We start from the raw sequence: 21638 nt of genomic DNA, 5'->3' as shown, positions 1-21638 counted from the left end.
AGTTGCACTGGGTGGAGTTCTGAGCAAGAGATGGGGTTTGTACATGCCAGGAGGCTCCTTCCATCCTACCCAAACATCCTCTTCCTGGGAGACATTTTCTAAGTGGTCTGGACAGTCAGATGCCTCATTGTGGAGGCCTCTTTGGATTCTTTCACTGCTGGTTAATAGATGGTGCTAAGCTTTGTCTCCTAGGATACCCTGAGACTAGGGCACACAGTTTCCCTGGCCCAAGGTGGAAGCTGGTACAATCCAGGAATGCCCTGCTGGACTTTCCCTCCAGGCCTTCCTTTGCTCCTGGAATTTGCTGCCTTGGAATCTCAAGGAAGGGAGTGATCTCAGCTCCTTCTGTTCCCAAGGGGCCTCCCAAGGGCCAGAATGTCACCCCAGGCTAGGATTTTTTCAGCTGCACAGGCAAACTTACATGGGTTCCTTACTCTAACACTAACCTGGAGGGGGTAAGTACAGTCTCCCTTATGGCAAAGACTGCACCCATTTGCCCTCCTACCTGCCCAGGTCAAAGCTACCAAGGGCTGGAGGCCAGGCTCTTTCTGAAGGACTGAGGGTAAAACCAGGGTCTCCTCCAACTATTCATTATGGGGGGCATTTCCACGACCATTTTCCTAGGTCAGGAAACCAAGACTCCTTTAAAAAGAAAGCCAATGCAGACTTGCAGACCAAAGTTGGAAAGGTCTCCAGAGACACAGTGCCCCTATGCAAGAGACCCACAGAAGCCAGGTCCAGTCTCCAGGGCTAGGGGAGAGGGGTCATTAAGCAGCAGCCTTGGGGGCAAACCCCAGGAGTACAGAGGTGCGAATCTGGATCCACCCAAGCCTGGGAGACCAGCCCCTCCTCCCGAACCCAAGGCGGGCTGTTCCAAAGAGGTGGCAGGGAGGGAACTGGGCTGGGGTCAGCTGGAGGTCAGCTCTTGGAGCCAGGCAGTCAAGGGGTTAGTGGTACTCTCCCTAAAGCATAAGCAGTGAAGACAGAATTTCTGGCAGCCAGAACCCTGACCCTTGCTCTCATCCCAAACTCCACTTGAATCAGCCTCTTGGACTCAAAGACCCTAGAGCTGAAGAACTTTGCAGCTTGCATCGCGGCTCTGTGGTACTTAACTCTCCAATCTCTCATCCATCCTTCTAAAACAAAAGAATACAGGATTTTAGAGGGCATGAATCTCAGAAGGTTTTTGGGTCCTAGGAAAATAACTATCTTGACTTCTTGCCCCATCCTCCGCCTCTAATCTTTCTAGCGAACTCGGTAACCCAGGGTTTGGGGCCAGTCATAGGCATTGGAGTCTGGGTGACCGCCCTGGCGCTGAGCATTCTCGGATGTCCTGAAGCTGTTCGGTTCCAGAGGTATTCTGGGACAAGACAGGCTATTCGGCGGGGCCGAGGTATGTCGGGGCCCAAACTAAGGCGCCAGGATCCCGACGCACCGCCCCCCTGCCCCCGCCTACCCCGACCTTGCACGGGCTGTGTCCTAGGCGCGCAGGAAGGGGACAGAGAAGTTTCAGCCCAGTTTCATATGGAAGAGGCTGTTTTATTCGAGCTCGCCTGCCGGAACCTCGTGGGCCTAACACGCAGAAAGGGTCGCACAGATCTGAAGAACCGGGGACGCAGGTCCCGGGAGGTCGGGGCCAGGCGAGCGCCGCAGTCCCAGTCTGCTGCCCGGGTCAGCAAAACTTTGTGTCTCAGTGCGCAGGCGCAGGGAAGGATGGTAGCGGGGAGGGGGCAGGGGAGGGAGGGGAGGAATCCTGAGGCTAGGGGAGCGGGGAGGGGGGAAGGAGGGAGGGTGGTGGATTAAAATAAGTAGGCGGCTCGGTGCTAAGGGGTAAGTGAGTCGGAGCTCGGTCTCTCCCCAGCGCTTTCTCAGCCGCTCCGGGTTCAGACCCAACCAAGGAACCGCGAGAGAAGTTCACCACCCCCTGGGCGGACAGGACTCCAGGGCCGCTGAGCGCTCCCGCGTGTAGGGCGCTCGGAGTCCCCGCGGCCGCCGGAGAGGGGCCGGGACTCTTGAGCTCCGCGGGTGCCTGTGGAAATCCAGCGCCTCTGGCTATCCGGGTGCCCCCGCAGCGGGAGCCCCAGAGACGCGCTCAACTCCGGGACCGCCGCGGAATAAGGTAACTGCAGCCCTGGGCTCCCGGGCTTGGCGAGGGGAATGCGGGCAGGATCCCCGGGGTCCCCTTGTCACCGCTCGGCGGGTGTCTCTTCTCTCTCCAAGTCCCGGGAATAAGCTCCTCTTAACAAATGAAGACTGCTGGACCTCTGTGAAAGTGAGAGCAGCTGCAGTCCTGGGTGCTTGGGGGTGCTGGCTCAGGAATTTCTCGTGCGGGGGTCCTCGGCCTCTGACCTGGGGGAATGAAGGGGCGGGTCGCCGTTACTACCCCCAGCGCCGCCGGGCTTCGCGGAATCCCGGGCGAGGTGCCCGCGGACTTCGGAAGTCAGCTTGTGGCCGAAGCTGACTTAAGAAACCGAAGCAACTTGTGTGGGCACAAACTTTCCCAAGACGCGCGCCTAGCTCAATCTGACCTACCTTAGCTGAAGAAGGAGGAAAAGAGAGTGGCCGGACGGCCACGGCCGCCCGCGCCAAGGACAGGTGCACGCCCCCACCGGGTCGCGCTCCCTTGAGCTGGTCTTTTTGCAGAGTTGCGATCAGGTACGCGGCCGGCCCCACCCGGGAGTGCCGCCCGCGTGCCTGACCCCGCGTCGCATTTGCGCTCCGACTAAGGGGTGTTGTCTGTTCGGTGACTGCTCTTGTGGTCGAGGCCTGGAGAGTAACCCGCGACTGACCCGGTAAAGGGGAGTATGTAGGGGGCGCGAGCACTACTCCCCAATCAGAGACCCGGCACGCCGCGGTAGCGGAAACACTGCAGCTGCGGATGTTCTCAGTTTCAGGCTTGAAAGGGCAAGATTCGTTTGCTCCCGGGACTGTCTCCCTTCAGGGTGGGAGCCGGAGGAGAGAGGGAAAGAGGTGACGGGCTGCCGGCTGAACTCATTTCTCCCAGGAAATTTCTCTCGTAAGAGGAATGAAAACCCACAGCCAGTCCTTTTTCAGCAGCTCGGCCAGTCGCGGGGTAGGTTCTTGGAGTATAGAGGAGCTGCGACAGTTTCTTTGTTGCCACAATTTGGTAAATTTCACCCGGGCTAAGAGCTGCGCGCTGGCTCTTGGGAACAGAAACCACGTGCAAGGCTAGTTAATCTCCCAGGTTCATGGCCTCCTAGAGAAGAGAGAGGCTGGCAAGGACGCGGGGTGGGGGAGGCGGGAGGAACGGATGGAGGGCGACCAGTGAGTAAATGTTCTATATGAGGATCCTCAAAGTAATTGCGATTTTAGTAAGACTGGGGAGCAGATCACTAAGGACGCAGCCTGGCATTTAGATGCAGGGGGATGGCCGCCTACCTGAAGGGTTCATTCGATCTCGTTCGTTGGGAGAATTAAACAGAAGTGTCCGGCGCCGGTCAGTCCTCTCTCCAGGAGTCCGGACGCTTGTCAGCACGCGTGTTGGGGATTCGGTGTCAAGGATGATTTTTCCGGGGCTGATGCTGGGCTCCTCCAGGCACTCGCTCGTGGAGCTCGCTCCGTCCTCATTAATGCAAGCAGTTAACTCGCTCACGCTCAATTAGCCCCGAATAAACCACTTTAATAGACTCTTGCACACTTCATTAATGCCCGGCATAGGGCTGGCGGCAGAACCGGGATTGGCGCTCTACCGCACGAGAGAAACTGTGTCTGAACCGCGCGGGGACACAGGCTGGGAAGCGCTAATGGCGTTTGATGCGCGTAGTCGGCACCCTTACCCGCGCCTCCCAGGTTCCGGGGTCCTAGCTCCTTGCAGAGCGGATGCCTGGCCTGGAACCTGGGGAGAGGGGTTTCCTCTCTTAAGGATCTAAAGCAGTTCACACGGGGGGTCTGGGGTCAGGGCCCGGAGAGCCACTGGGGCTGGGGGTTTGCTCATCTCCCGCAGCAAAGGCAGAGTGAGACTTATGTTTTCCTCTTAGCGGGCCGCCTGAAACCGGATCGTGAATTCGGCCCATTCTTGGTACTTTACTAGTGTAGAGAGCCACGTTTCGAACGAATTTCGTCCCCGAGAAAAGAGCCTGGGGAGCCCTTCCTTGGGAATGCGGCAGAAAATAAACTGGCTGCGCCGCTGAGAAAAAGAAATTGAGTGTTGGGGGAAACAAGATCGGGCAGATAGCCCGGAAAGGTTGGCTCCCAGGAGCAGTTTCGGCGTAGGCGCCCCCTCCCCTCACCGCGCCTAAGGTCTGGGCTTCTGGGGGTGGTCAAGGAAAGGCTGGGTTAGTCTGCGCGGGGCCGGTGGGATTCCCTCACCCCGCCTGGAGCGGGCCCGGGCCCGGGTGCAGCCCAGCGCCTGGCCGCCATCGCCCAGGGATAGACCGAGCGCCGAGAGGAGCAAGTGAGGCCCCGGCGGCGCCCGGCGGGCCCCGGGGGGAGCCAGAGATAAGGATCTGATTTCCAGCGCCTGGAGGGGAAGGAGACGTGACAGCAAATCAAAGAGCGCTCACCTCGCCGAAGTCTGGGCAGACCTTTGAAGTCGGCGAGTCATCTCCTCTCTCCCCCTCCCCCTTCCCAACCCAAACAGGCTCCAGCTTTCTCTCTGGCCCGATTCGTTCTTCTTCGCCGCGTCTCAGCGCCTTAGGAGGGTCTCGGGTTGTCCCAGGCGCAACAGCGTGAGCGACGCAGCGGAGAAGCCCGCTGCCCAGGCCACGGCTCCGCCGCCGCCGGGGTCCGCGCTCCCCCCAGCATCCCAGTTTGTGCCTCGCAGAGACGCTGGCGGAATTAATTGCTGCGCTCCGACAGGGGTTTCATTGGATTGCCGATTTAACCTGCGCAAGCAGGTATCTGCCGGCTCTGGGTGTTCGGCACCCTCTCCAACTTCTGCAGAGCCTCTTTGCCTATGGGCCACCGCACTGGACGTGTGACCTTCCTGCCAGCCTCCAAGGAGAAGGCTTTCTAGGTCCAGATTGTCCTGCCTCCTCCAGGGAACATCCTGGGCACTGCCCTCACCTTAACAGCTTCCCTAGAGCGAAAGGCAGCCTGAGCCTTAAGGACCTGGGTCTGGGGAAGCCAGGCTTCTCAAACCGCCTGGGCGGTGTCGCGGTGAAGGGGGGAACAGAACAGGGGTCTGCCCTTCCCAGGGTTGGGGACTAGGTGGAGGAGAGATCTGAGGAAGAGGAGGGGGCAAATCAGGAGTAAAAGGAGAAGTGGAAGGCAGGGGATTGAGACAGGCGAAGTGCCTGCATCCTGAGCACCCTGCTCCCCCGTGACTTCTTGAGATGGAGTTCAGCACTTGAGCCTCCCAAGGCCCTCTGTGTAATTTTGGCTCTCTTTCTCCCTGTTTTTGCCTCCTCCACTGGACAGACCCGAGTTAGGAGTGTCTGGGAGGCACAGACATAAAAATTCTTTCTGCTGACTCCAGACCTGTCCATGGAGGCTAGGGACCCTGACCAAGGGTCAAGGAGGCCAGGAGACACCAGACTGCTGTCACATCAGCAGGGCTCCCCTCTGGCTTGGCTCAAGCTCCCTGGCCTTGCATTTGGAGGGTGCGTAGCCCACAATAGCTGAGGCCCAGCCTCCATGCTCCTGCTCATAGAGAAACCCACCTGCTCAGGGAGAGAGGCGGTTCAGCAGACACACAAACATCCTGAGAACCCGAAGACCCTGTCCCCCTTTCTTATGGGGTAGGGAGGGCTTGGAAACAAATGAATGCATGTGGCTGAGTGAGTAAATAAATATGGGTGTCATTGTCTTCGCTGAAACAAAGTCAGTCCACAAGCAGCTGCAGAGAGGGTGGCGTCAAAGGGGCTGGGTAACAGTGAGACAGAAAAGCAAATTTGAAGTCAAAGTTGCGAGTTGTAAGGAGAAAGAAGGCATGGCTTCTAGAAGCCAGATTGACTGTCAACTAATAGAGCTTAATGCTCCGGAGCTGAGAGATGTACAGATTTGTGTGCTTTTGTATGTATGCTGTCTGCCAGTGGGGCTCTCTGTGGGTGCCCTGTGTGTGTGTGTGCGTGTGTGTGAGTGTTCAGTTCCTGCATTTTGTTTAGTAGCACAATACTGATGGTTCCAGTTTATCTTTGCACCTTGTTGTCAACTCTGTTCAGAATGTGTGAACCTGGGTTTATCTGTCAGTGCGCACTTCTGTATTTGTTTATCTGAACAAATATGTAAGTGCACTTCCAAGTGTGTTATCTTTGCAGGAGAGTGTAATTCTATATTGACTCCGGCTTGCCTGGATGTACATTCCCTGTGCTTCTGCCTCTCTCAGTGTCAGGTATACTGTAGACTCTCATTTTAAGTTGGTAGCATTGCCCAGCGTTTAGTTTGGTTTCTGTATCAAGTTTGTGTCTCTGCCGGAGGCCATTTGGAAGGAGTCCTTGGATTATTGAAGGTTCCTGTCTTCTCCTTGAGGCCAGTGAGATCCCTGAGTGGGGTCCTAGGCACTCAGCTCAGTCTCTGGGGACAGAACGGGTGTGGCTGGGCTGGAACTCAGAAGAAGGGCCTGAACTTGTCTGTTTCCCCCTCCCCTCTTCTTCTTTTCCTGCAGCAGGAAGACAGAACAGACTGCCGCTGCGGCCATGGGCAGCAAAACCTTGCCAGCACCAGTGCCCATCCACCCATCCCTGCAGCTCACCAACTACTCCTTCCTTCAGGCAGTGAATGGCCTGCCCACGGTGCCCTCGGACCACCTGCCCAACCTGTATGGTTTCAGCGCACTGCACGCGGTACACCTGCATCAGTGGACGCTGGGCTACCCCGCTATGCATTTGCCGCGGTCCTCTTTCTCCAAAGTGCCCGGAGCCGTGTCCAGCCTGGTGGACGCGCGCTTCCAGCTGCCCGCCTTCCCCTGGTTCCCTCATGTCATCCAGCCCAAGCCTGAGATCACCGCTGGAGGCAGTGGCCCCGCAGCACTCAAGACCAAGCCGCGCTTTGATTTTGCCAACCTGGCCTTGGCTGCCACGCAGGAAGATCCATCCAAGCTTGGCCGGGGGGAGGGCCCTGGGTCCCCTGCCGGTGGGCTGGGCGCGCTCCTGGATGTGACCAAGCTGTCTCCCGAAAAGAAGCCCACGAGGGGACGCCTGCCTTCCAAAACCAAGAAGGAGTTCGTCTGCAAATTCTGTGGCCGCCACTTCACCAAATCCTACAACCTCCTTATCCACGAGCGGACGCACACGGACGAGAGGCCCTACACATGCGACATCTGCCACAAAGCCTTCCGGAGGCAAGACCACCTACGAGACCACAGGTGCAGTACTACGGAGGAGGGGTGCAGAGGAAGGGTGCAGAAGAGAGCTTATCAGTCTCCTTCTGATGCCAGGGTTCATTAGGCCGCTCCTCCTGCCCCCAGGTTCCAAGCCTCCTGAGTTTCTGGGCTTCCCCCTAAATGAGGAAGGAAACCAACCAAGCTCAGGGCTGGATTTCTGGAGCATGGGTGGAGAGAACATGGCAGGAACAGGTCCCGAGCTCCAGACAGGCATGCACGGCTTCCTCCATCTACAGTGCTGTGCAAGAGAAGTTTCTGAGATGATGAAGTGTAACATGCGCCACATGTGACAGTTAAGCACTTGGAATGGGTAACCAGTGTAACCGAGAAATTAACTTATTTTTAATAACCACACGTGGCAGGTGGCTACCATCTTGGACAGCACAGTGCTAGCCAATTGTCCCACCTCACTCACCTTCCCTGTTGACTTAGGCCATATAAGGAGGCTGTGCTGGCCCCTGGTTAGGCAGGCAGGGATCCACCTAGCTGCACATGGGCACAGCTAAGATAGGAGGTGTTTCCCTCATCTCCCCATACCCTCCCCACACTCAGCATGTGCTGGCTCCACGATAGCTACCGTCCTTCTTTCTTTTGAGGTTCAAGCTCTTCATTTTCGTGGGAAGGGATTTTGGATATCTGTTTATAACATTGCATCATTTTTGCAAGGCTTAAGTATCGGTTTGCTTTTTGCCTTCAGATATATCCACTCCAAAGAGAAGCCTTTCAAGTGTCAAGAGTGTGGGAAAGGATTCTGCCAGTCCAGGACTCTCGCTGTCCACAAGACGCTACACTCACAGGTGAAGGAGCTCAAAACCTCCAAGATCAAATGCTAAATAGAGCCTCCGAGTCAACAGGATCCTGGGTCACGCTGCCCCCTCCTCCAGAGGGAACAGAAGCCCAAGGCAACTCTGGCGGGTAGCGAGAGGGGCTCCGGGGACCTTCCTCCATCCCAAAGGCGTCCCCCTGGTCCCAGGCGCACGCGGAACTTCACAGCCGCGCCCCGGGCCATGACCTGGGCCGCCCGGGCGGCTCCCCCAGGACGCGGCTAAACTCTTAGCCAAAAGGCGGTACTCGTGTGGCGGAAGGGAAATTGCATTAAAAAGAGAACGAAAGCTTCGCGGAGCCGCAGCGGCGCCTCTCCCAGAAGTATTACTTTTTCTATTGTTATTTTATACGTTTTCTTTATTATTTTTTTTTCTTTGACCATATAAGCTTGTAACTCTGACTGCGGAGAGAGAGGGGAGAGGAAAAGGAGATTTGTGCTCTCGCAGCTTCCCACCCCTCCTCCCGCCCCCATCCCCACCCCCGGAAGCCTGCAAAAGTGTAATCCCAGTATCTGCTTCAGCCTCCGGCCCAGGGAGCGCGGGGCCGAGGAGCGCCCCTCCCAGCTCCTGCCTCGCTGCGGGCGGTGGGCTTCCGGACCCGGACGGTGAGGCGGGGAGCCTCGGGCCCTGCGGCTAAAGGGGGCCCGGTCTCCGGCTTCCCTGCTCCGCTGCCCCTTCGCCTCGAGGAGCTGAAGGCTAGCAGCAGGGCGGTGTATTGCGATTGGCACTTTATGCTGACCATCGGTAACGGACATTTATCACTGGAGTTTTAAAAAATATTAAATAAACGGTTATTTTACAGGCATGGCAGGGTGGGTAATTTCCCTCCCCCAAATTCCTGCGTTTTCTCCCCAAACGCAGCAAACTGGGCGGCTCCTTTTCTTGAGAGGAGCCGGGGTTTCGGTCCCCACGCCGACCTGTCCCAATTCCGCAACCTTCCCCTGACTGGGGTCAGTGGCTTGGTCTGCGTGGAGACGCCCTCCTCTCTCCCGATGGTGGTCAACCTCGGATACTTTGCTCCTCCACTTTGGTCTTGAGGCCTCAGTGTCATCTCCCTACTCCGCTCTCCAAAGGGCTCCAAAGAAGCCGAGTCTGCGGCCAAAACTTCGAACGTTTCTTACAACATCTCCAGGAGCCGGGTCTCTTCGAATTCAACTAAGGGAAAAGAAAGTTACCCCCGCCCCCCAGCCCCCAAACAAAAGCCTCCTTCCGGGGCCTCCTGCTGCTGCCCTGGGGAGGGAAGGAAGCACCCTCCCCTCACGGTCAACCTCAAACCGGTACCCTTCCCGAGGGCCCAATAGCTGCTGCAAATAGGTCATCACCGCTGCCTCTCCTAAGTCCCCAAACCTGCGTCCCTCCCTCCGTTAGGATCCCCCCGACACGATTCTCCGGCTGGGGCTTGTCCCCAGTCTGGATCCCGGCTCCGTGCCCGCAAAGATTTCCCTGCAGTTTTAAAGCCTTGTCAGGAATGGCGGGGGCGGGCGCCCTGGGAGGCCCGGAGAGTCGAGGAGGAGAAATCCGAGTCCGCCCTCCACAAGTGGAACGTTCCCTGGGGCGCCTAGTTTTCTCACAATTAGAGGCCAGGCCGCCGGGGGGCTCTCCAGTTTGGGGCGGGGTGGGGCTCCCCCAGCTCCAGCAGCCCGACCGCGCGGCGGGCGCGGGCGGTGGCGCCCCCAGCCCTTCCCCAGTCGGCTCGATCGCAGGCTCTCGGGCTTCCGCGCCTGGTGCTCAACGGCCGCGGGCACAGCTGGGCAGAGCTTCCCGGCAACTGGGACTCCCTCCACCCCCAATCTCAGCCTCAGCCCAGGCCTTTCGGTCTGAGAAAGTGGGCCCGGGGCTGCAAGAGTTAAAATGTTCTCTAGCCTTTCACTGTGCCATCCCCGTCTCCGCTGGGAACGCCCCCCGCCCTCGGTCCTCGGCTGGCTGGATCTCCGCGATTCGAGAACCCAACTTATCGCCGCGGCCTGGGCCGGGACCGCGCGGACCAACCCAGCGGTCGGCATTCGGAGCCGCGCTGCCCCCTGCTGGACAGGCCTGGAGGGGCGGCCCAGGAATGGGGGCACTTCGCTCCGTCCTGCTCCGAAGCCCTGAGGAACCCTCCAACGCTGGCCCTGGCGGCGTCTGGTCTTGCCCTCAAAATCTTCTTGACGCACGTCCCAGGGGCACATGGAAACGAGGGGGACAGAGCGCTCCCTGTTCTGGACTGGCCTATGAGATATCCGCTAGTAGAGCAAGATCCCAGGACCAAAATTCCTCGGGTCCAAAAGGACTCGCAACAGGAAAGGCTGGAGCCCATATCCCAGAGAACTGTGACCTCTGGGCATCTGGAGCGAGGGCTAGTCAGTGGGTTTGGGGCTTCGATGGCTGGCTCGGGCCCAGGCAGCGCCGGCTGTGGTATGGGTGGTGCCTGGCCTCAGATTGTGTAAGCGCCCAGGGCAGAAGCCTTGTCCCTTCCTTACCAGACCTTTGAAGTGGTTGTTCCAAGGTGAGGACAGTGCATGGGCGTGGGCGCGCACACACGCAATACCCAGAGGACCTCTGAGGACCTGAGAGAGCCTCATTCAGTCCCTTTAGTCTCTTGAGGGGGCGGGGGGGGGGGGGGGGTCCATCTTTCTCACGGAAGAGGGAATGGCAACCCACTTTAGTGTTCTTGCCTGGAGAATCCCATGGTCAGAGGAGCCTGGTAGGCTACAGTCCATGTGGTCGCTAAGAGTCCGACAGGATTGAGCTACTAACATTCACTCACTCATCTTTCTCAAGGATTGACTGCTGCTGCTGCCCTCCTGTCCCTCACATTGCACCACTTCCAACCTCCCCAAGACACACAGGACCTCTGCAGGAACTCAAGGACTTCACAAAGACTTGAAGGTGGGGGGCGGGGGACTGCCAGGGAAGATTTTTGTTTCTGGCCCATCCAGCTTTGGTACCGTGAATCCCTGACCCTGCCCTCCATCCCTAGGCCCTGGCCACGGAGAAACAGTCAGTATGAAGTGTGCATCCTTGGCAAAAAAGAATTCCTAAGCGCAGAGTTTTGGGCGATGAGGTGGGAGGGGGGCAGAGTGCTGCCCAGAGACCGCCAACCTGTTCCTAATGCCTCTATCATCCTGGTGGAACCAGAAGCCACTTCAGTGCAGCTCGCCTGCAGTCTGCCTCATGGCAGGGGTTTCATAGATTGATCAGTAACAGCAACTGCAAAGGGAAGGGCAAGCCTGGTCCCGGGGCCACCAGATCCCACACAGGCTACAATTTCCTGACCATACTCTGTAGATCATAGAAAAGCAACCAGACGGTTAGAAATGCTGGGTGGGTTTTATTGCCTGTTCACTCTGCAGGTGGCTAATTTTTTCCCCGCCACAGCTCTGGAAGATTCCATCCTGCCCTCACTCTGCCACCCCCACCTCCATTTTCAGACATGAAGTAAGCTTCCTTTGGCCTCACTTGCCTAGCGTGGCTTGGGCCGGTAGAGTTCGGCTGGAACCCTTCCCAAAGCTGCTAGGCCTGCAGGTCCTCTTTAGCTCAGGGGTGCGGGAAACTACCCGGCTGGACTTCTGTAGGCACAACAGACCCTTGGTGCAGCCTGGAGCTCCCCTAGCGCTGTTCTGGGAAGAGAATCAGGAGCGCCCTGGGGAAGAGAACAGCCCTCAGGGGCTTCTTCGTAGAGGACGGATTCAGGTTCCACCTCCTCCTTCCGGAATGTAGCTAGGGGGTTTGGGGCGCACGAAGGGCCTTTTACCCGCTGCCCTTGTCTCCGGATTCAGGACTAGCATAGGGTCCTCGGGGGATGGAGAAAGGCAGTGGGATGGTGCAGGGCTCCTTGATGGCACCTCATCTCCGAGAACATGGGACCTGTGATATCATCCCCACCCCATCCCCTGGAGCCTCGGCATCCTGAGAACAGGCTCAGAGGCGTCCCACCCCACCTCCCAGAGCACGATGTCGCTGTGACGTCAGGGCATCCTCCCGCTGCCACAGTGATGTCACACAGGCCTCGGGCAGGAGCGCAAGGGCTCCGCGAAGCCTGCAGCGGTATCTCATTTACGTCCTTCCATGGCGTCACAGAGGGGCCACGCCTGGAGCAGTGACACTATGCTTCCACACTTCCCGGTCCCGCCCCTCAAATCCTGCCCATAAAGGCGCCAAGAATGGGTTGGTCCCCCAGCGACAGACTCTGCAGACTCGAAGGGTGCGCAGCTGCCCTTAGTGAAGGAGGATACCCGGAAGCCTCTGCCTTTGGGATCCGGGTGGTTTGGAACAGTCGCCCTGCGCCAGGGTTTCAGGGAACCAACTGTCGCCCCGCCCACCTAGCCGGGTCCCTACCCACCCGCCTCTCCGCCCACTACGCAGGCCCGGCGCGCAGGCGCAGCTGGAACTCAGCGCCTAGAGTCGTGGGGCGCGGGAGCGCCGCTTCCACGCGCAGTGTCAGGCGGCTGCTGAGTTACGTGCCCCACTTTCAGGGGTCACAAACTCCGGGTAACAGTGGCCCAGCGGACATATCCAGCCATTGGTACATGGGAGCACTAGAGATGCCGACGAGGAAGAGGGCATTTCTGGTTTAACGCTGGCTGGAGACTTTTGGAGTTCCTTTGGCGTTTCTCGAGTCCACCGCAGCCGAGTTCCTAAGGAAGTCCCGGGATTCCAGACGGCAGCGCTGGTGCGGCCTGGCCCCGCTCTAGATGAGAGAGTCCACTGCGTCCCTAGCCTTTTTGGGCCGGGTCTCTGAGGCAGAGGTCTGGGACTCCCCACCCCGGCGGAACTCTTAGGGGCACAGACCTGGTCACCCACCCTGTGCGTTCAGCCCAGCTTGGGGGGCCACTTCTAGGATCAAACTGGTGGTCGGGCCCAGTTTGCATAGGTTTCAGGTGGAAAATTCACTAGGGACATGAGATTACTATCTCATGGAGATCAAACCTCTTGTCAGTGGCAGAGGATGAGTTAGAATCTGTGCTTCCTTTGTGGCCTGAAAATGCACTTCCAGCTTTGCCTGCCGCTCACAAGCTTTGAGCAAGGTCCCTAACACTTCTCTGAGCCTCGAGATGGGGGTAATACTCTTCCCACCTACCGCATTCGGTTAATGTAGAGGGCAAAGTCGTACATGTTTTCTGTCATTTATTCACTGCTTGAACCAAAACCTGGATCCTAGTATAATGCAGAACAACTCGCGCATTTACGAAGCAGCATGTAAAAGTATTATTAGAAATAATAACGCTTCGCAGGGTGCTAAAGTAGTCTGCCTGTCAAACTGCCATATTCCTGGGTGAGTCTTTGTCTTCAGTTTATCATAGCCCGGGGATTTATCATAGCCCACTTTATCATAGTCCATTCATGAAATGGGTTGGAAAAAGAGTATCTGATTTGGACTATTGTTTTGTTTTTAAATAAACAACAGAATCTTATTTCTTACAGTTCTGGAAGTTGGAAGCCTGCGATTAGGCTGCCAGCATGTGGACTGGTGATCTTGAAGCCTTCCGGAAAACTTTGAAAGAAGCTTTTTTCTTTCTTTTTTTTTTTCTGACTCCATGGAGACAAATAGATTAATCAGTTCACAGATTATGGTTATCTTTGGTTGAGAGAGGAAGTCAGGAGACAAATGTAAGTGCCCTGCTCACCACTCCTTTGAGGCATATGCTTAGGGAAGAAAAAAAATCACCCTGGGGCAGACTTCGGTGTGGGTCAGGGGCCTATGTATGTGACAGGTGTCACTTAATAAGAGTAGGGATATTTCACTCTGCAAACACCTCCCACTATAGTCTTCTTCGGATCTGTGCTTCCTTTGGTTTGTGTTGGAGTGTCCTAGCCTACAGAAAAGCTTGTCGCACAATAGTATTATAGGGACACATTTGCAGGAATGTTTCTGTCACCCAGCCACCCAAGCCCTGGCCATCTGCTGCGATTTTTTTGAACATTGTTTTATTTGAAGTATAGTTGATTTACAATGTTGTGTTAAGTTCGGCTGTATGGCAAAGTGATTCAGTTATATGTATGTATATTATCATTATTAAAATCATATCATTTTAATATTCTTTTATTATGGCTTATCATTGGATACTGAATATAATTCCCTGTGCTATACAGTGGGACCTTGTTGTTTATCCATTCTGTTAACCCAACCTCCCACTCCATCCCTCCTCCAACCCCCTCCCCCTTGGCAACCTCAAGTTTGCTCTTTATGTCCCTGAGTCTGTTTCCATTTCATTTGTGTCATATTTTAGGTTTCACGTATACGTGATATCACGAGGTATTTGTCTTTCTCACTTACTTCACTTAGCATGATAATATCTAGTTGCATTTACTGCTGCAAATGGTATTATTTCATTCTTTTTATAATGGTTGGGCAGTATTCTGTTGTGTATTTATATATATGCTGCATCTTCTTTGTCCATTCATCTGTGCTTCCATTCTCAGCCATTTTTCCTGACCAGTGCTGGTTCCAGCTCCTGCAATAAGAATATAAAAGGACATAAAAGTGGGATGGTTTGAGATGGATGAAAGATCGGATAAATCAGTTGAGAGTATTGTTTTTCCTTTCTAGACACTTCGCTGGCTCTTAGTAGCTCAGCCATCTCTGGGGAGGGATAAAGTGTAATTAATTTATTTTTAATGTTTGGTTTGATTGAACTCTTCTGCTAGGGAGATAAGATAAGGAGTTTTGTCATGACAAGTGCAAGGATGGATTGCTTTTTGTCATTCGCAGGAGTGGGTACCACTTGGAGCCTATAAGTAGATGGTCGAATGAGATGAGAAACTTTGCAGGAGACGTGAAAGAAAACTAGAGGAGATGAGGCAGGAATGGCTAGATCTTTGCCACTCCAAGAACCAGGGAGGGACAGTGAGCTTCCGGAGAATATGGGCCTTGTCTTGAATGATGAGATGTGCTTGGGAGATTGGTTCACTTCTTACTGACTTGGGTCGGGAACTGAGCGTCTTTGTGCAGAGTTCAGAGTGTCTGCAGTATCTCACAGCATATGTAGCTCCTCCTGTAGGTCTGCAGTAAGCCAAGAACCAGCGCAGATGTGGTGCCCTGGCTGTCAGGAGCAGTCTCCATGGTCTTGTCATGGCAGAGATCAACTGGTATTGAAATTCTTGACCAGATACTCTAAGGCAGATCTGATGGCTTACAGGGTTCCTGTCAAAAGAAGGAAGAGGAGGGAGAAGAAAAGGGGGGAGGGAAGAAAGCAGGAAGGAAGGAAGATAGAAGAAAGCAAAAGCCTTCCTAGAATTAAAAAAAAAAAACCCAAAAAACCAGTTCTTGCCACCTGTCATAGCGATCTATGCATCATAAATCCATTTTTTTAAATGATAAGGTTCATATCTTCTGTTTTCTTTTTTTAATTTTTCAATTTCCTTGTCAATTACTTCCTAACTTTGATACTTAATGTGTTACAAATTCCCACCATAATGGTAGAATTGTTGTTTTCTCATTATATTTTATATATACACCTACCATGATGGTAGAATTATTTTCTTACTGTAGTTTTAATATATATATTTTTTCCCCTAAAAATAAATATACCCCAAATATTTTCAATATATATAAATGACTCAAAATTCATTTTACTCAGCACCACCACATTTCTCACTACTCCTAGGCCTCAGCTGTTCACATAAAGGGCATTAACTCCTTTAAATTTTGGGTTCAGTTCAGTTCAGTCGCTCAGTCATGTCCGACTCTGCGACACCATGGGCTGCAGTATGCCAGGCCTCCCTGTCCATCACCAACTCCCAGAGTTTACTTAAACTCATGTCCATTGAGTCAGTGATGCCCTCCAACCATCTCATCCTCAGTTGTCCCATTCTCCTCCTGCCTTCAATCTTTCCCAGCATCAGGGTCTTTTCCAAGAGTCAGTTCTTCGCATCAAGTGGTCAAAGTATTGGAGTTTCAGCTTCAGCATCAGTCCTTCCAATGAATGCTCAGGACTGATCTCCTTTAGGATGGACTGGCTGGATCTCCTTGCTGTCCAAGGGACTCTCAAGAGTCTTCTCCAACACCACAGTTCAAAAGCATCAGTTCTTTGGTGCTCAGCTTTCTTTGTAGTCCAACTCTCACATCCATACATGACTACTGGAAAAACCATAGCTTTGTAATTTCTGGGAAAACTGGATTATTCGTAAGCCCAGCCTGGCTTTGTTCAGGTTTCTCTCTCCTTGACAATCAGTAATACTCTTTGGAGACTTCTCAGTGTGGTGGTGTGGACAATGGCAGTGCCTGGGACTTTACCATTATGGGAAGTGTGAGGTGTTATGAGGATTCCTTCAGTCAGAAACCAGGCAAGCTTTGGCCCAAGGCAAATGATGTTTTAATTATTGTAAGTATGGGTTTAACTGGGTCTGGAAGGATTAGGAGGGCTGGGAAGGGCATTGGGTTTCAATATGTTCCCTCAGCTGTCCACCTCCCAATATTATAATTTAAACAGTACCAGGCATAAAGAAAAATTGAAATAAGTTTATAATGAACACCCAATTACCCACCACCTAAATTTCACAATTAACATTTAAACATATTTGCTTTTTCACATATCTATCCATCAATCCATCCCTCTAACTTTTAAAAATTGAAAATCTACACGAACACTAAATAAGTGAAAAAATGGTACAAGGAACACCCTCATATCTTCCTCAAAGAGTCAACAATTGACTCTATGTTTTATTGTATTTGTTTCTCTCTCACTATCTTTCTCCCTGAACCACTTAAAAGTTAACTCCAATATATGTCAAGCCTAAATACTTCAATGCACATCTTTTAGGAACAAAGACTTAACTTTATATAATCACAACATTGCTATCACACTGAAGAAAACTAACAAAAATTTTATCTAATACCGTCAAATACACTGTCTATATTAAAATTTCCCTAAACTCCCTAACCTTTTGGATTTAAAAAAATTATTATCCAATCAAAGTAGATTGTCATTGCATATGTCTTTAGCATCTTTTTATCTAGAACCATTTCCCATTGAAAAAGCTTTATTTTGAAATAATTATAGGTATACAGATTGTTTCAGAGATAGTACAGAGAGGTTTCATGTATCCTTCACCCATTTTTTCTCAATGGTTACATCTTACATATTGATAATACAATATCGTAATCAGAAAAATCAGTATTGGTCTACAATGTGTTTATATTCTTATGCTAGTTTTTCACAAACATAGCAGTAGTACTGGGAAGATTCCTGTAACCACCAGCACAGTCACAGTATAGATTTATATCATCACCACAGAGATTTACTGGTGTCATCATTTACCAGTTTGAGTGAATATAGAAACATTATCCCCTGTTATGGACGGAATGTGTCCTGCCAAAATCCCTGAGCTGAAATCCTAACCCCTAAAGTGATGGTCTTAGGAAATGGGGCCTTTCGGAGGTCGTTGGGTCATGAGGATGGAGCCCTCACAAATGGTATCGGTGCCCTTTCAAGAAGAGTCATGGGAGAGTTAGCTTCCTTCCTCTCTGCTCTCCACCATGTGAAGACTCAGTGAGAAGACAAGATGGCTGTCTACAAACCAGGAAGAGGACCATCACCAGACGCTGGATCCAGACTCCAGAACCGCGAGAAGTAAACATCTGTTTAAGCCAGCACGTCTACGATTTTCTGTTACAGCAGCTTTGAATGAAGGTCCCGCCTTTTAAGCTCCTTGTTTACGTCACAGCAGTCTTAAATGTTTCTATACACACGGAGATGCAGACCAGACAATGTTATACTTTTTGCTTCAACCATCAGGCATAATTTAGACAACCTGAGAAGAGAGGGAGGGTCTACTGTGTGTAAACACATTTTTGCTTTCACCATTGTTCTTTCTTCCTGATGTTCCAAGATTCCTTTTAAAAACTCATTTCCATTCTATTTTAGGGTAGACCTGATGGTAGAAAATCCTCTTACTATTCCTGTATCTGAGAATTTATTTCTCTTTCATTCGTGAAAAATAATTTCACAAGGTACAGAATTCTGGGTTGACAGCTCTTTCTTTGCAGCACTTGAAAAATGTTGTGCTACAACCTTCTGGCTTCCATGGTTCTTACGAAAGATCTGCCGTCGTTTGAATGGTTTTTGCTCTTTTTGTAAGGTGTCATTTCTCTTGCTGCTTTTGACATATTTTGTCTTTAAATCTTCAATTGTCTGAAGTTTGATTATGATGTTTCCTGGTATGGATTTCTTTGGGTTTGTGCATTCAGAGTTTTGCTCAAATTTTTAAATCCATGTATGTCTTTTTCCATATTTGAAAAAATTTCAGCTTGTCTTTCTTTTCCATATTTGAAAACTGTTCAGCCATAATTTCTCCAAGTACTTTTTTCAGTGCTGATCTCTCTCTTTCTCTGTTTCTTAGATTCCAGTGACACAAACAGCTTTTTGTGGCTCTGTTTACTTTTTCAGCCTGTTTTCTCACTGCATTTCAGCTTGGGTAATTCCTACTGTCTCTCCCACTTCACTGATTTTTTCCTGTTGTCCCCTCCATTCAGCTGTTGAAGTTTTTAAAATTTTAAATGATTGTATTTTTAAAAATTCTGAAATTTCCAAATGGGTTTTCTTCATATATTTTGTTTCTTTGCTGAGACTTCCAGCTGCTTCAGGAGTTCATAGTTGAGTGCTGAAGTATTTTTATGACGGCTGCTTTAAAATTCCTGCCTCATTCCAACATCTGTGTCATCTTGATGTTGATGTCTGTTGATTATCTTTTCTCTTTCAAGTGAAGGTTTTTCCTGGTTCTTGGTCTGACACGTAATTTCCGATTTTACCCTTGAAATTGTTGGTATTGTTATGAGGCTGTAGATCTTATTTAAACCTGTCTTTAGCAAGTCTCCTTGGTCTTGGTGTGCTGCTGGGGGAAGGAGGAGGAACAGCTTTGCTGCCACCACATGGGGGTGAAGGTCCAGGCTCCCCATTAGGTTGCCCTTGGCACCCTGGAAAGACAGGAGTGCCTCCTCACTACTTCGTGCTCTCTCTGTGCATGCACGCTCAGTTCAGTTCAGTTGCTCAATCGTGTCCGACTCTTTGCGACCCCATGAATCACAGCACACCAGGCCTCCCTGTCCATCACGCTCAGTCGTGTCCAACTCTTGGTGACGCCATGGACTGTAGCCCACCAGGCTCCCCCGTTCATGGAATTTTTCAGGCAAGAATACTGCAGTGTGTTGCCATTTTCTCCTCCAAGGGATCTTCCTTGGAGATGCCTTGCATCTCCATGTCTCTTGCATCTCCTGCATTGCGGACGGATTCTTTATCCTTAATGTCACCTGGGAAACCCATACTACTTGGTGGAGGTGGGATTTTAGGCTCCCAGCTAGGCCTCTACTGACACCTCCTAGGCAGGGGGAGAGAGGTACAAGTCCCTTTTCCTTGCTTCTGCTGGGGGTCGATGGAAGTCCTGGTTACCTCTGGGTGATACTGTAAGTTTGGCTTCTCTGTTACCTCTGGGTAGGCCAGGGAAGAGCATCTTTTTACAGCAAGACAAAGACAGAAATCCAGGCTCCCCACTCAGTCTTTGTTACCTGCTAACTGGTGGCTTTTTGGATATCTTTTTGAGTAAGTGAACCAGTACTGGTCTTACAGTATACGCTATATGACATATACACAGTTCAGTTCAGTCGCTCAGTTGTGTCCAACTCTTTGCCCCATGAATTGCAGCATGCCAGGCCTCTCTGTCCATCACCATCTCCCAGAGTTCACTCAGACTCATGTCCATCGAGTCAGTGATGCCATCGAGCCTTCTCATCCTCTGTCGTCCCCTTTTCCTCCTGCTGCCAAACTCTCCCAACATCAGACTCTTTTCTAATGAGTCAACTCTTTGCATCAGGTGGCCAAAGTATTGGAGTTCCAGCTTTAGCATCATTCCTTCCAAAGAATTTCCAGGGCTGATCTCCTTCAGAATGGGTTGTTTGGATCTCCTTGCAGTCGAAGGAACCTCAAGAGTCTTCTCCAAGACCACAGTTCAAAAACATCAATTCTTTGGCGCTCAGCTTTCTTCACAGTCCGACTCTCACATACATACATGGCAACTGGAAAAACCATAGCCTTGACTAGATGGACCTTTGTTGGCAAAGTAATGTCTCTGCTTTTCAATATGCTATCTAGGTTGGTCATAATTTCCTTCCAAGGGGTAAGCGTTTTTTAATTTCATGGCTGCAGTCACCATCTGCAGTGATTTTGGAGCCCAGAAAAATAAAGTCTGACACTGTTTCCACTGTTTCCCCATCTATTTCCCATGAAGTGATGGGACCAGATGCCATGATCTTTGTTTTCTGAATGTTGAGCTTTAAGCCAACTTTTTCACTCTCCTTTTTCACTTTCATCAAGAGGCTTTTTAGTTCCTCTTCACTTTCTGCCATAAGGGTGGTGTCATCTTCATATCTGAGATGATTGATATTTCTCCTGGCAATCTTGATTCCAGCTTGTGCTTCTTCCAGCCCAGCGTTTCTCATGATGTACTCTGCATAAAAGTTAAATAAGCAGGGTGACAGTATACAGCCTTGATGTACTCCTTTTCCTATTTGGAACCAGTCTGTTGTTCCATGTCCAGTTCTAACTGTTGCTTCCTGACCTGCATATAGGTTTCTCAAGAGGCTGGTCAGGTGGTCTGGTATTCCCATCTCTTTCAGAATTTTCCATAGTTTCTTGTGATCTACACAGTCAAAGGCTTTGACATAGTCAATAAAGCAGAAATAGATGTTTTTCTGGAACTCTTTTGCTTTTTCCATGATCTAGTGGATATTGGCAATTTGATCTCTGGTTCCTCTGCCTTTTTTAAAACCAGCTTGAACATCAGGAGTTCACGGTTCACATATTGCTGAAGCCTGGCTTGGAGAATTTTGAGCATTACTTTACTAGCGTGTGAGATGAGTGCAATTATGCAGTAGTTTGAGCATTCTTTGGCATTGCCTTTCTTTGAGATTAGAATGAAAACTGACCTTTTCCAGTCCTGTGGCCACTGCTGAATTTTCCAAATTTGCTGGCATATTGAGTGCAGCATTTTGACAGCATCATCTTTCAGGATTTGAAATAGCTCCACTGGAATTCCATCACCTCCACTACCTTTGTTCGTAGTGACGCTTTCTAAGGCCCACTTGACTTCACATTCCAGGATGTCTGGCTCTAGGTGAGTAATCACACCATCGTGATTATCTTGGTCTTGAAGATCTTTTTTGTACAGTTCTTCTGTGTATTCTTGACACTTCTTCTTAATATCTTCTGCTTCTGTTAGGTCCATACCATTTCTGTCCTTTACTGAGTCCAACTTTGCATGAAACATTCCCTTGGTATCTCTAATTTTCTTGAAGAGATCTCTAGTCTTTCCCATTCTGTTGTTTTCTTCTATTTCTTTGCATGATCACTGAAGAAGGCTTTCTTATCTCTCCTAGCTATTCTTTGGAACTCTGCATTCAAATGGGTATATCTTTCCTTTTCTCCTTTGCGTTTTGCTTCTCTTCTTTTCACAGCTATTTGTAAGGCCTCCCCAGACAGCCATTTTACTTTTTTGCATTTCTTTTCCATGGGGATGGTCTTGATCCCTGTCTCTTGTACAATGTCACAAACCTCATTCCA

The 21638-nt window shown here is 51.4% G+C and overlaps 1 protein-coding gene across 5 annotated transcripts in view; it reads left to right on the top strand.

The window, feature by feature from the left end:
- OSR1 (odd-skipped related transcription factor 1) overlaps positions 1-8911 on the top strand; it is a 160780-nt gene extending 151869 nt beyond the window's left edge. For 3 of the 5 annotated variants that reach the window (XM_069580253.1, XM_069580255.1, XM_069580256.1), the window contains 2 exons: positions 6566-7264; positions 7980-8911. In XM_069580253.1, the coding sequence (XP_069436354.1) occupies positions 6597-7264; positions 7980-8115 (804 nt within the window). In that variant the 5' untranslated portion in view covers positions 6566-6596 and the 3' untranslated portion in view covers positions 8116-8911. Of the gene's footprint in view, positions 1-1764; positions 2120-2865; positions 3074-6565; positions 7265-7979 lie in introns of those variants that run through there. The other 2 variants (XM_069580252.1, XM_069580254.1) reach the window with 2 other exon arrangements.
- Positions 8912-21638: the final 12727 nt, after the last annotated feature.

Source organism: Ovis canadensis, chromosome 3 (assembly GCF_042477335.2).
Source record: "Ovis canadensis isolate MfBH-ARS-UI-01 breed Bighorn chromosome 3, ARS-UI_OviCan_v2, whole genome shotgun sequence".
NCBI lineage: Eukaryota > Metazoa > Chordata > Mammalia > Artiodactyla > Bovidae > Ovis > Ovis canadensis.
Note: the sequence above shows the minus strand (reverse complement) of the source record. Positions and strands in the feature narration are given on the sequence as shown.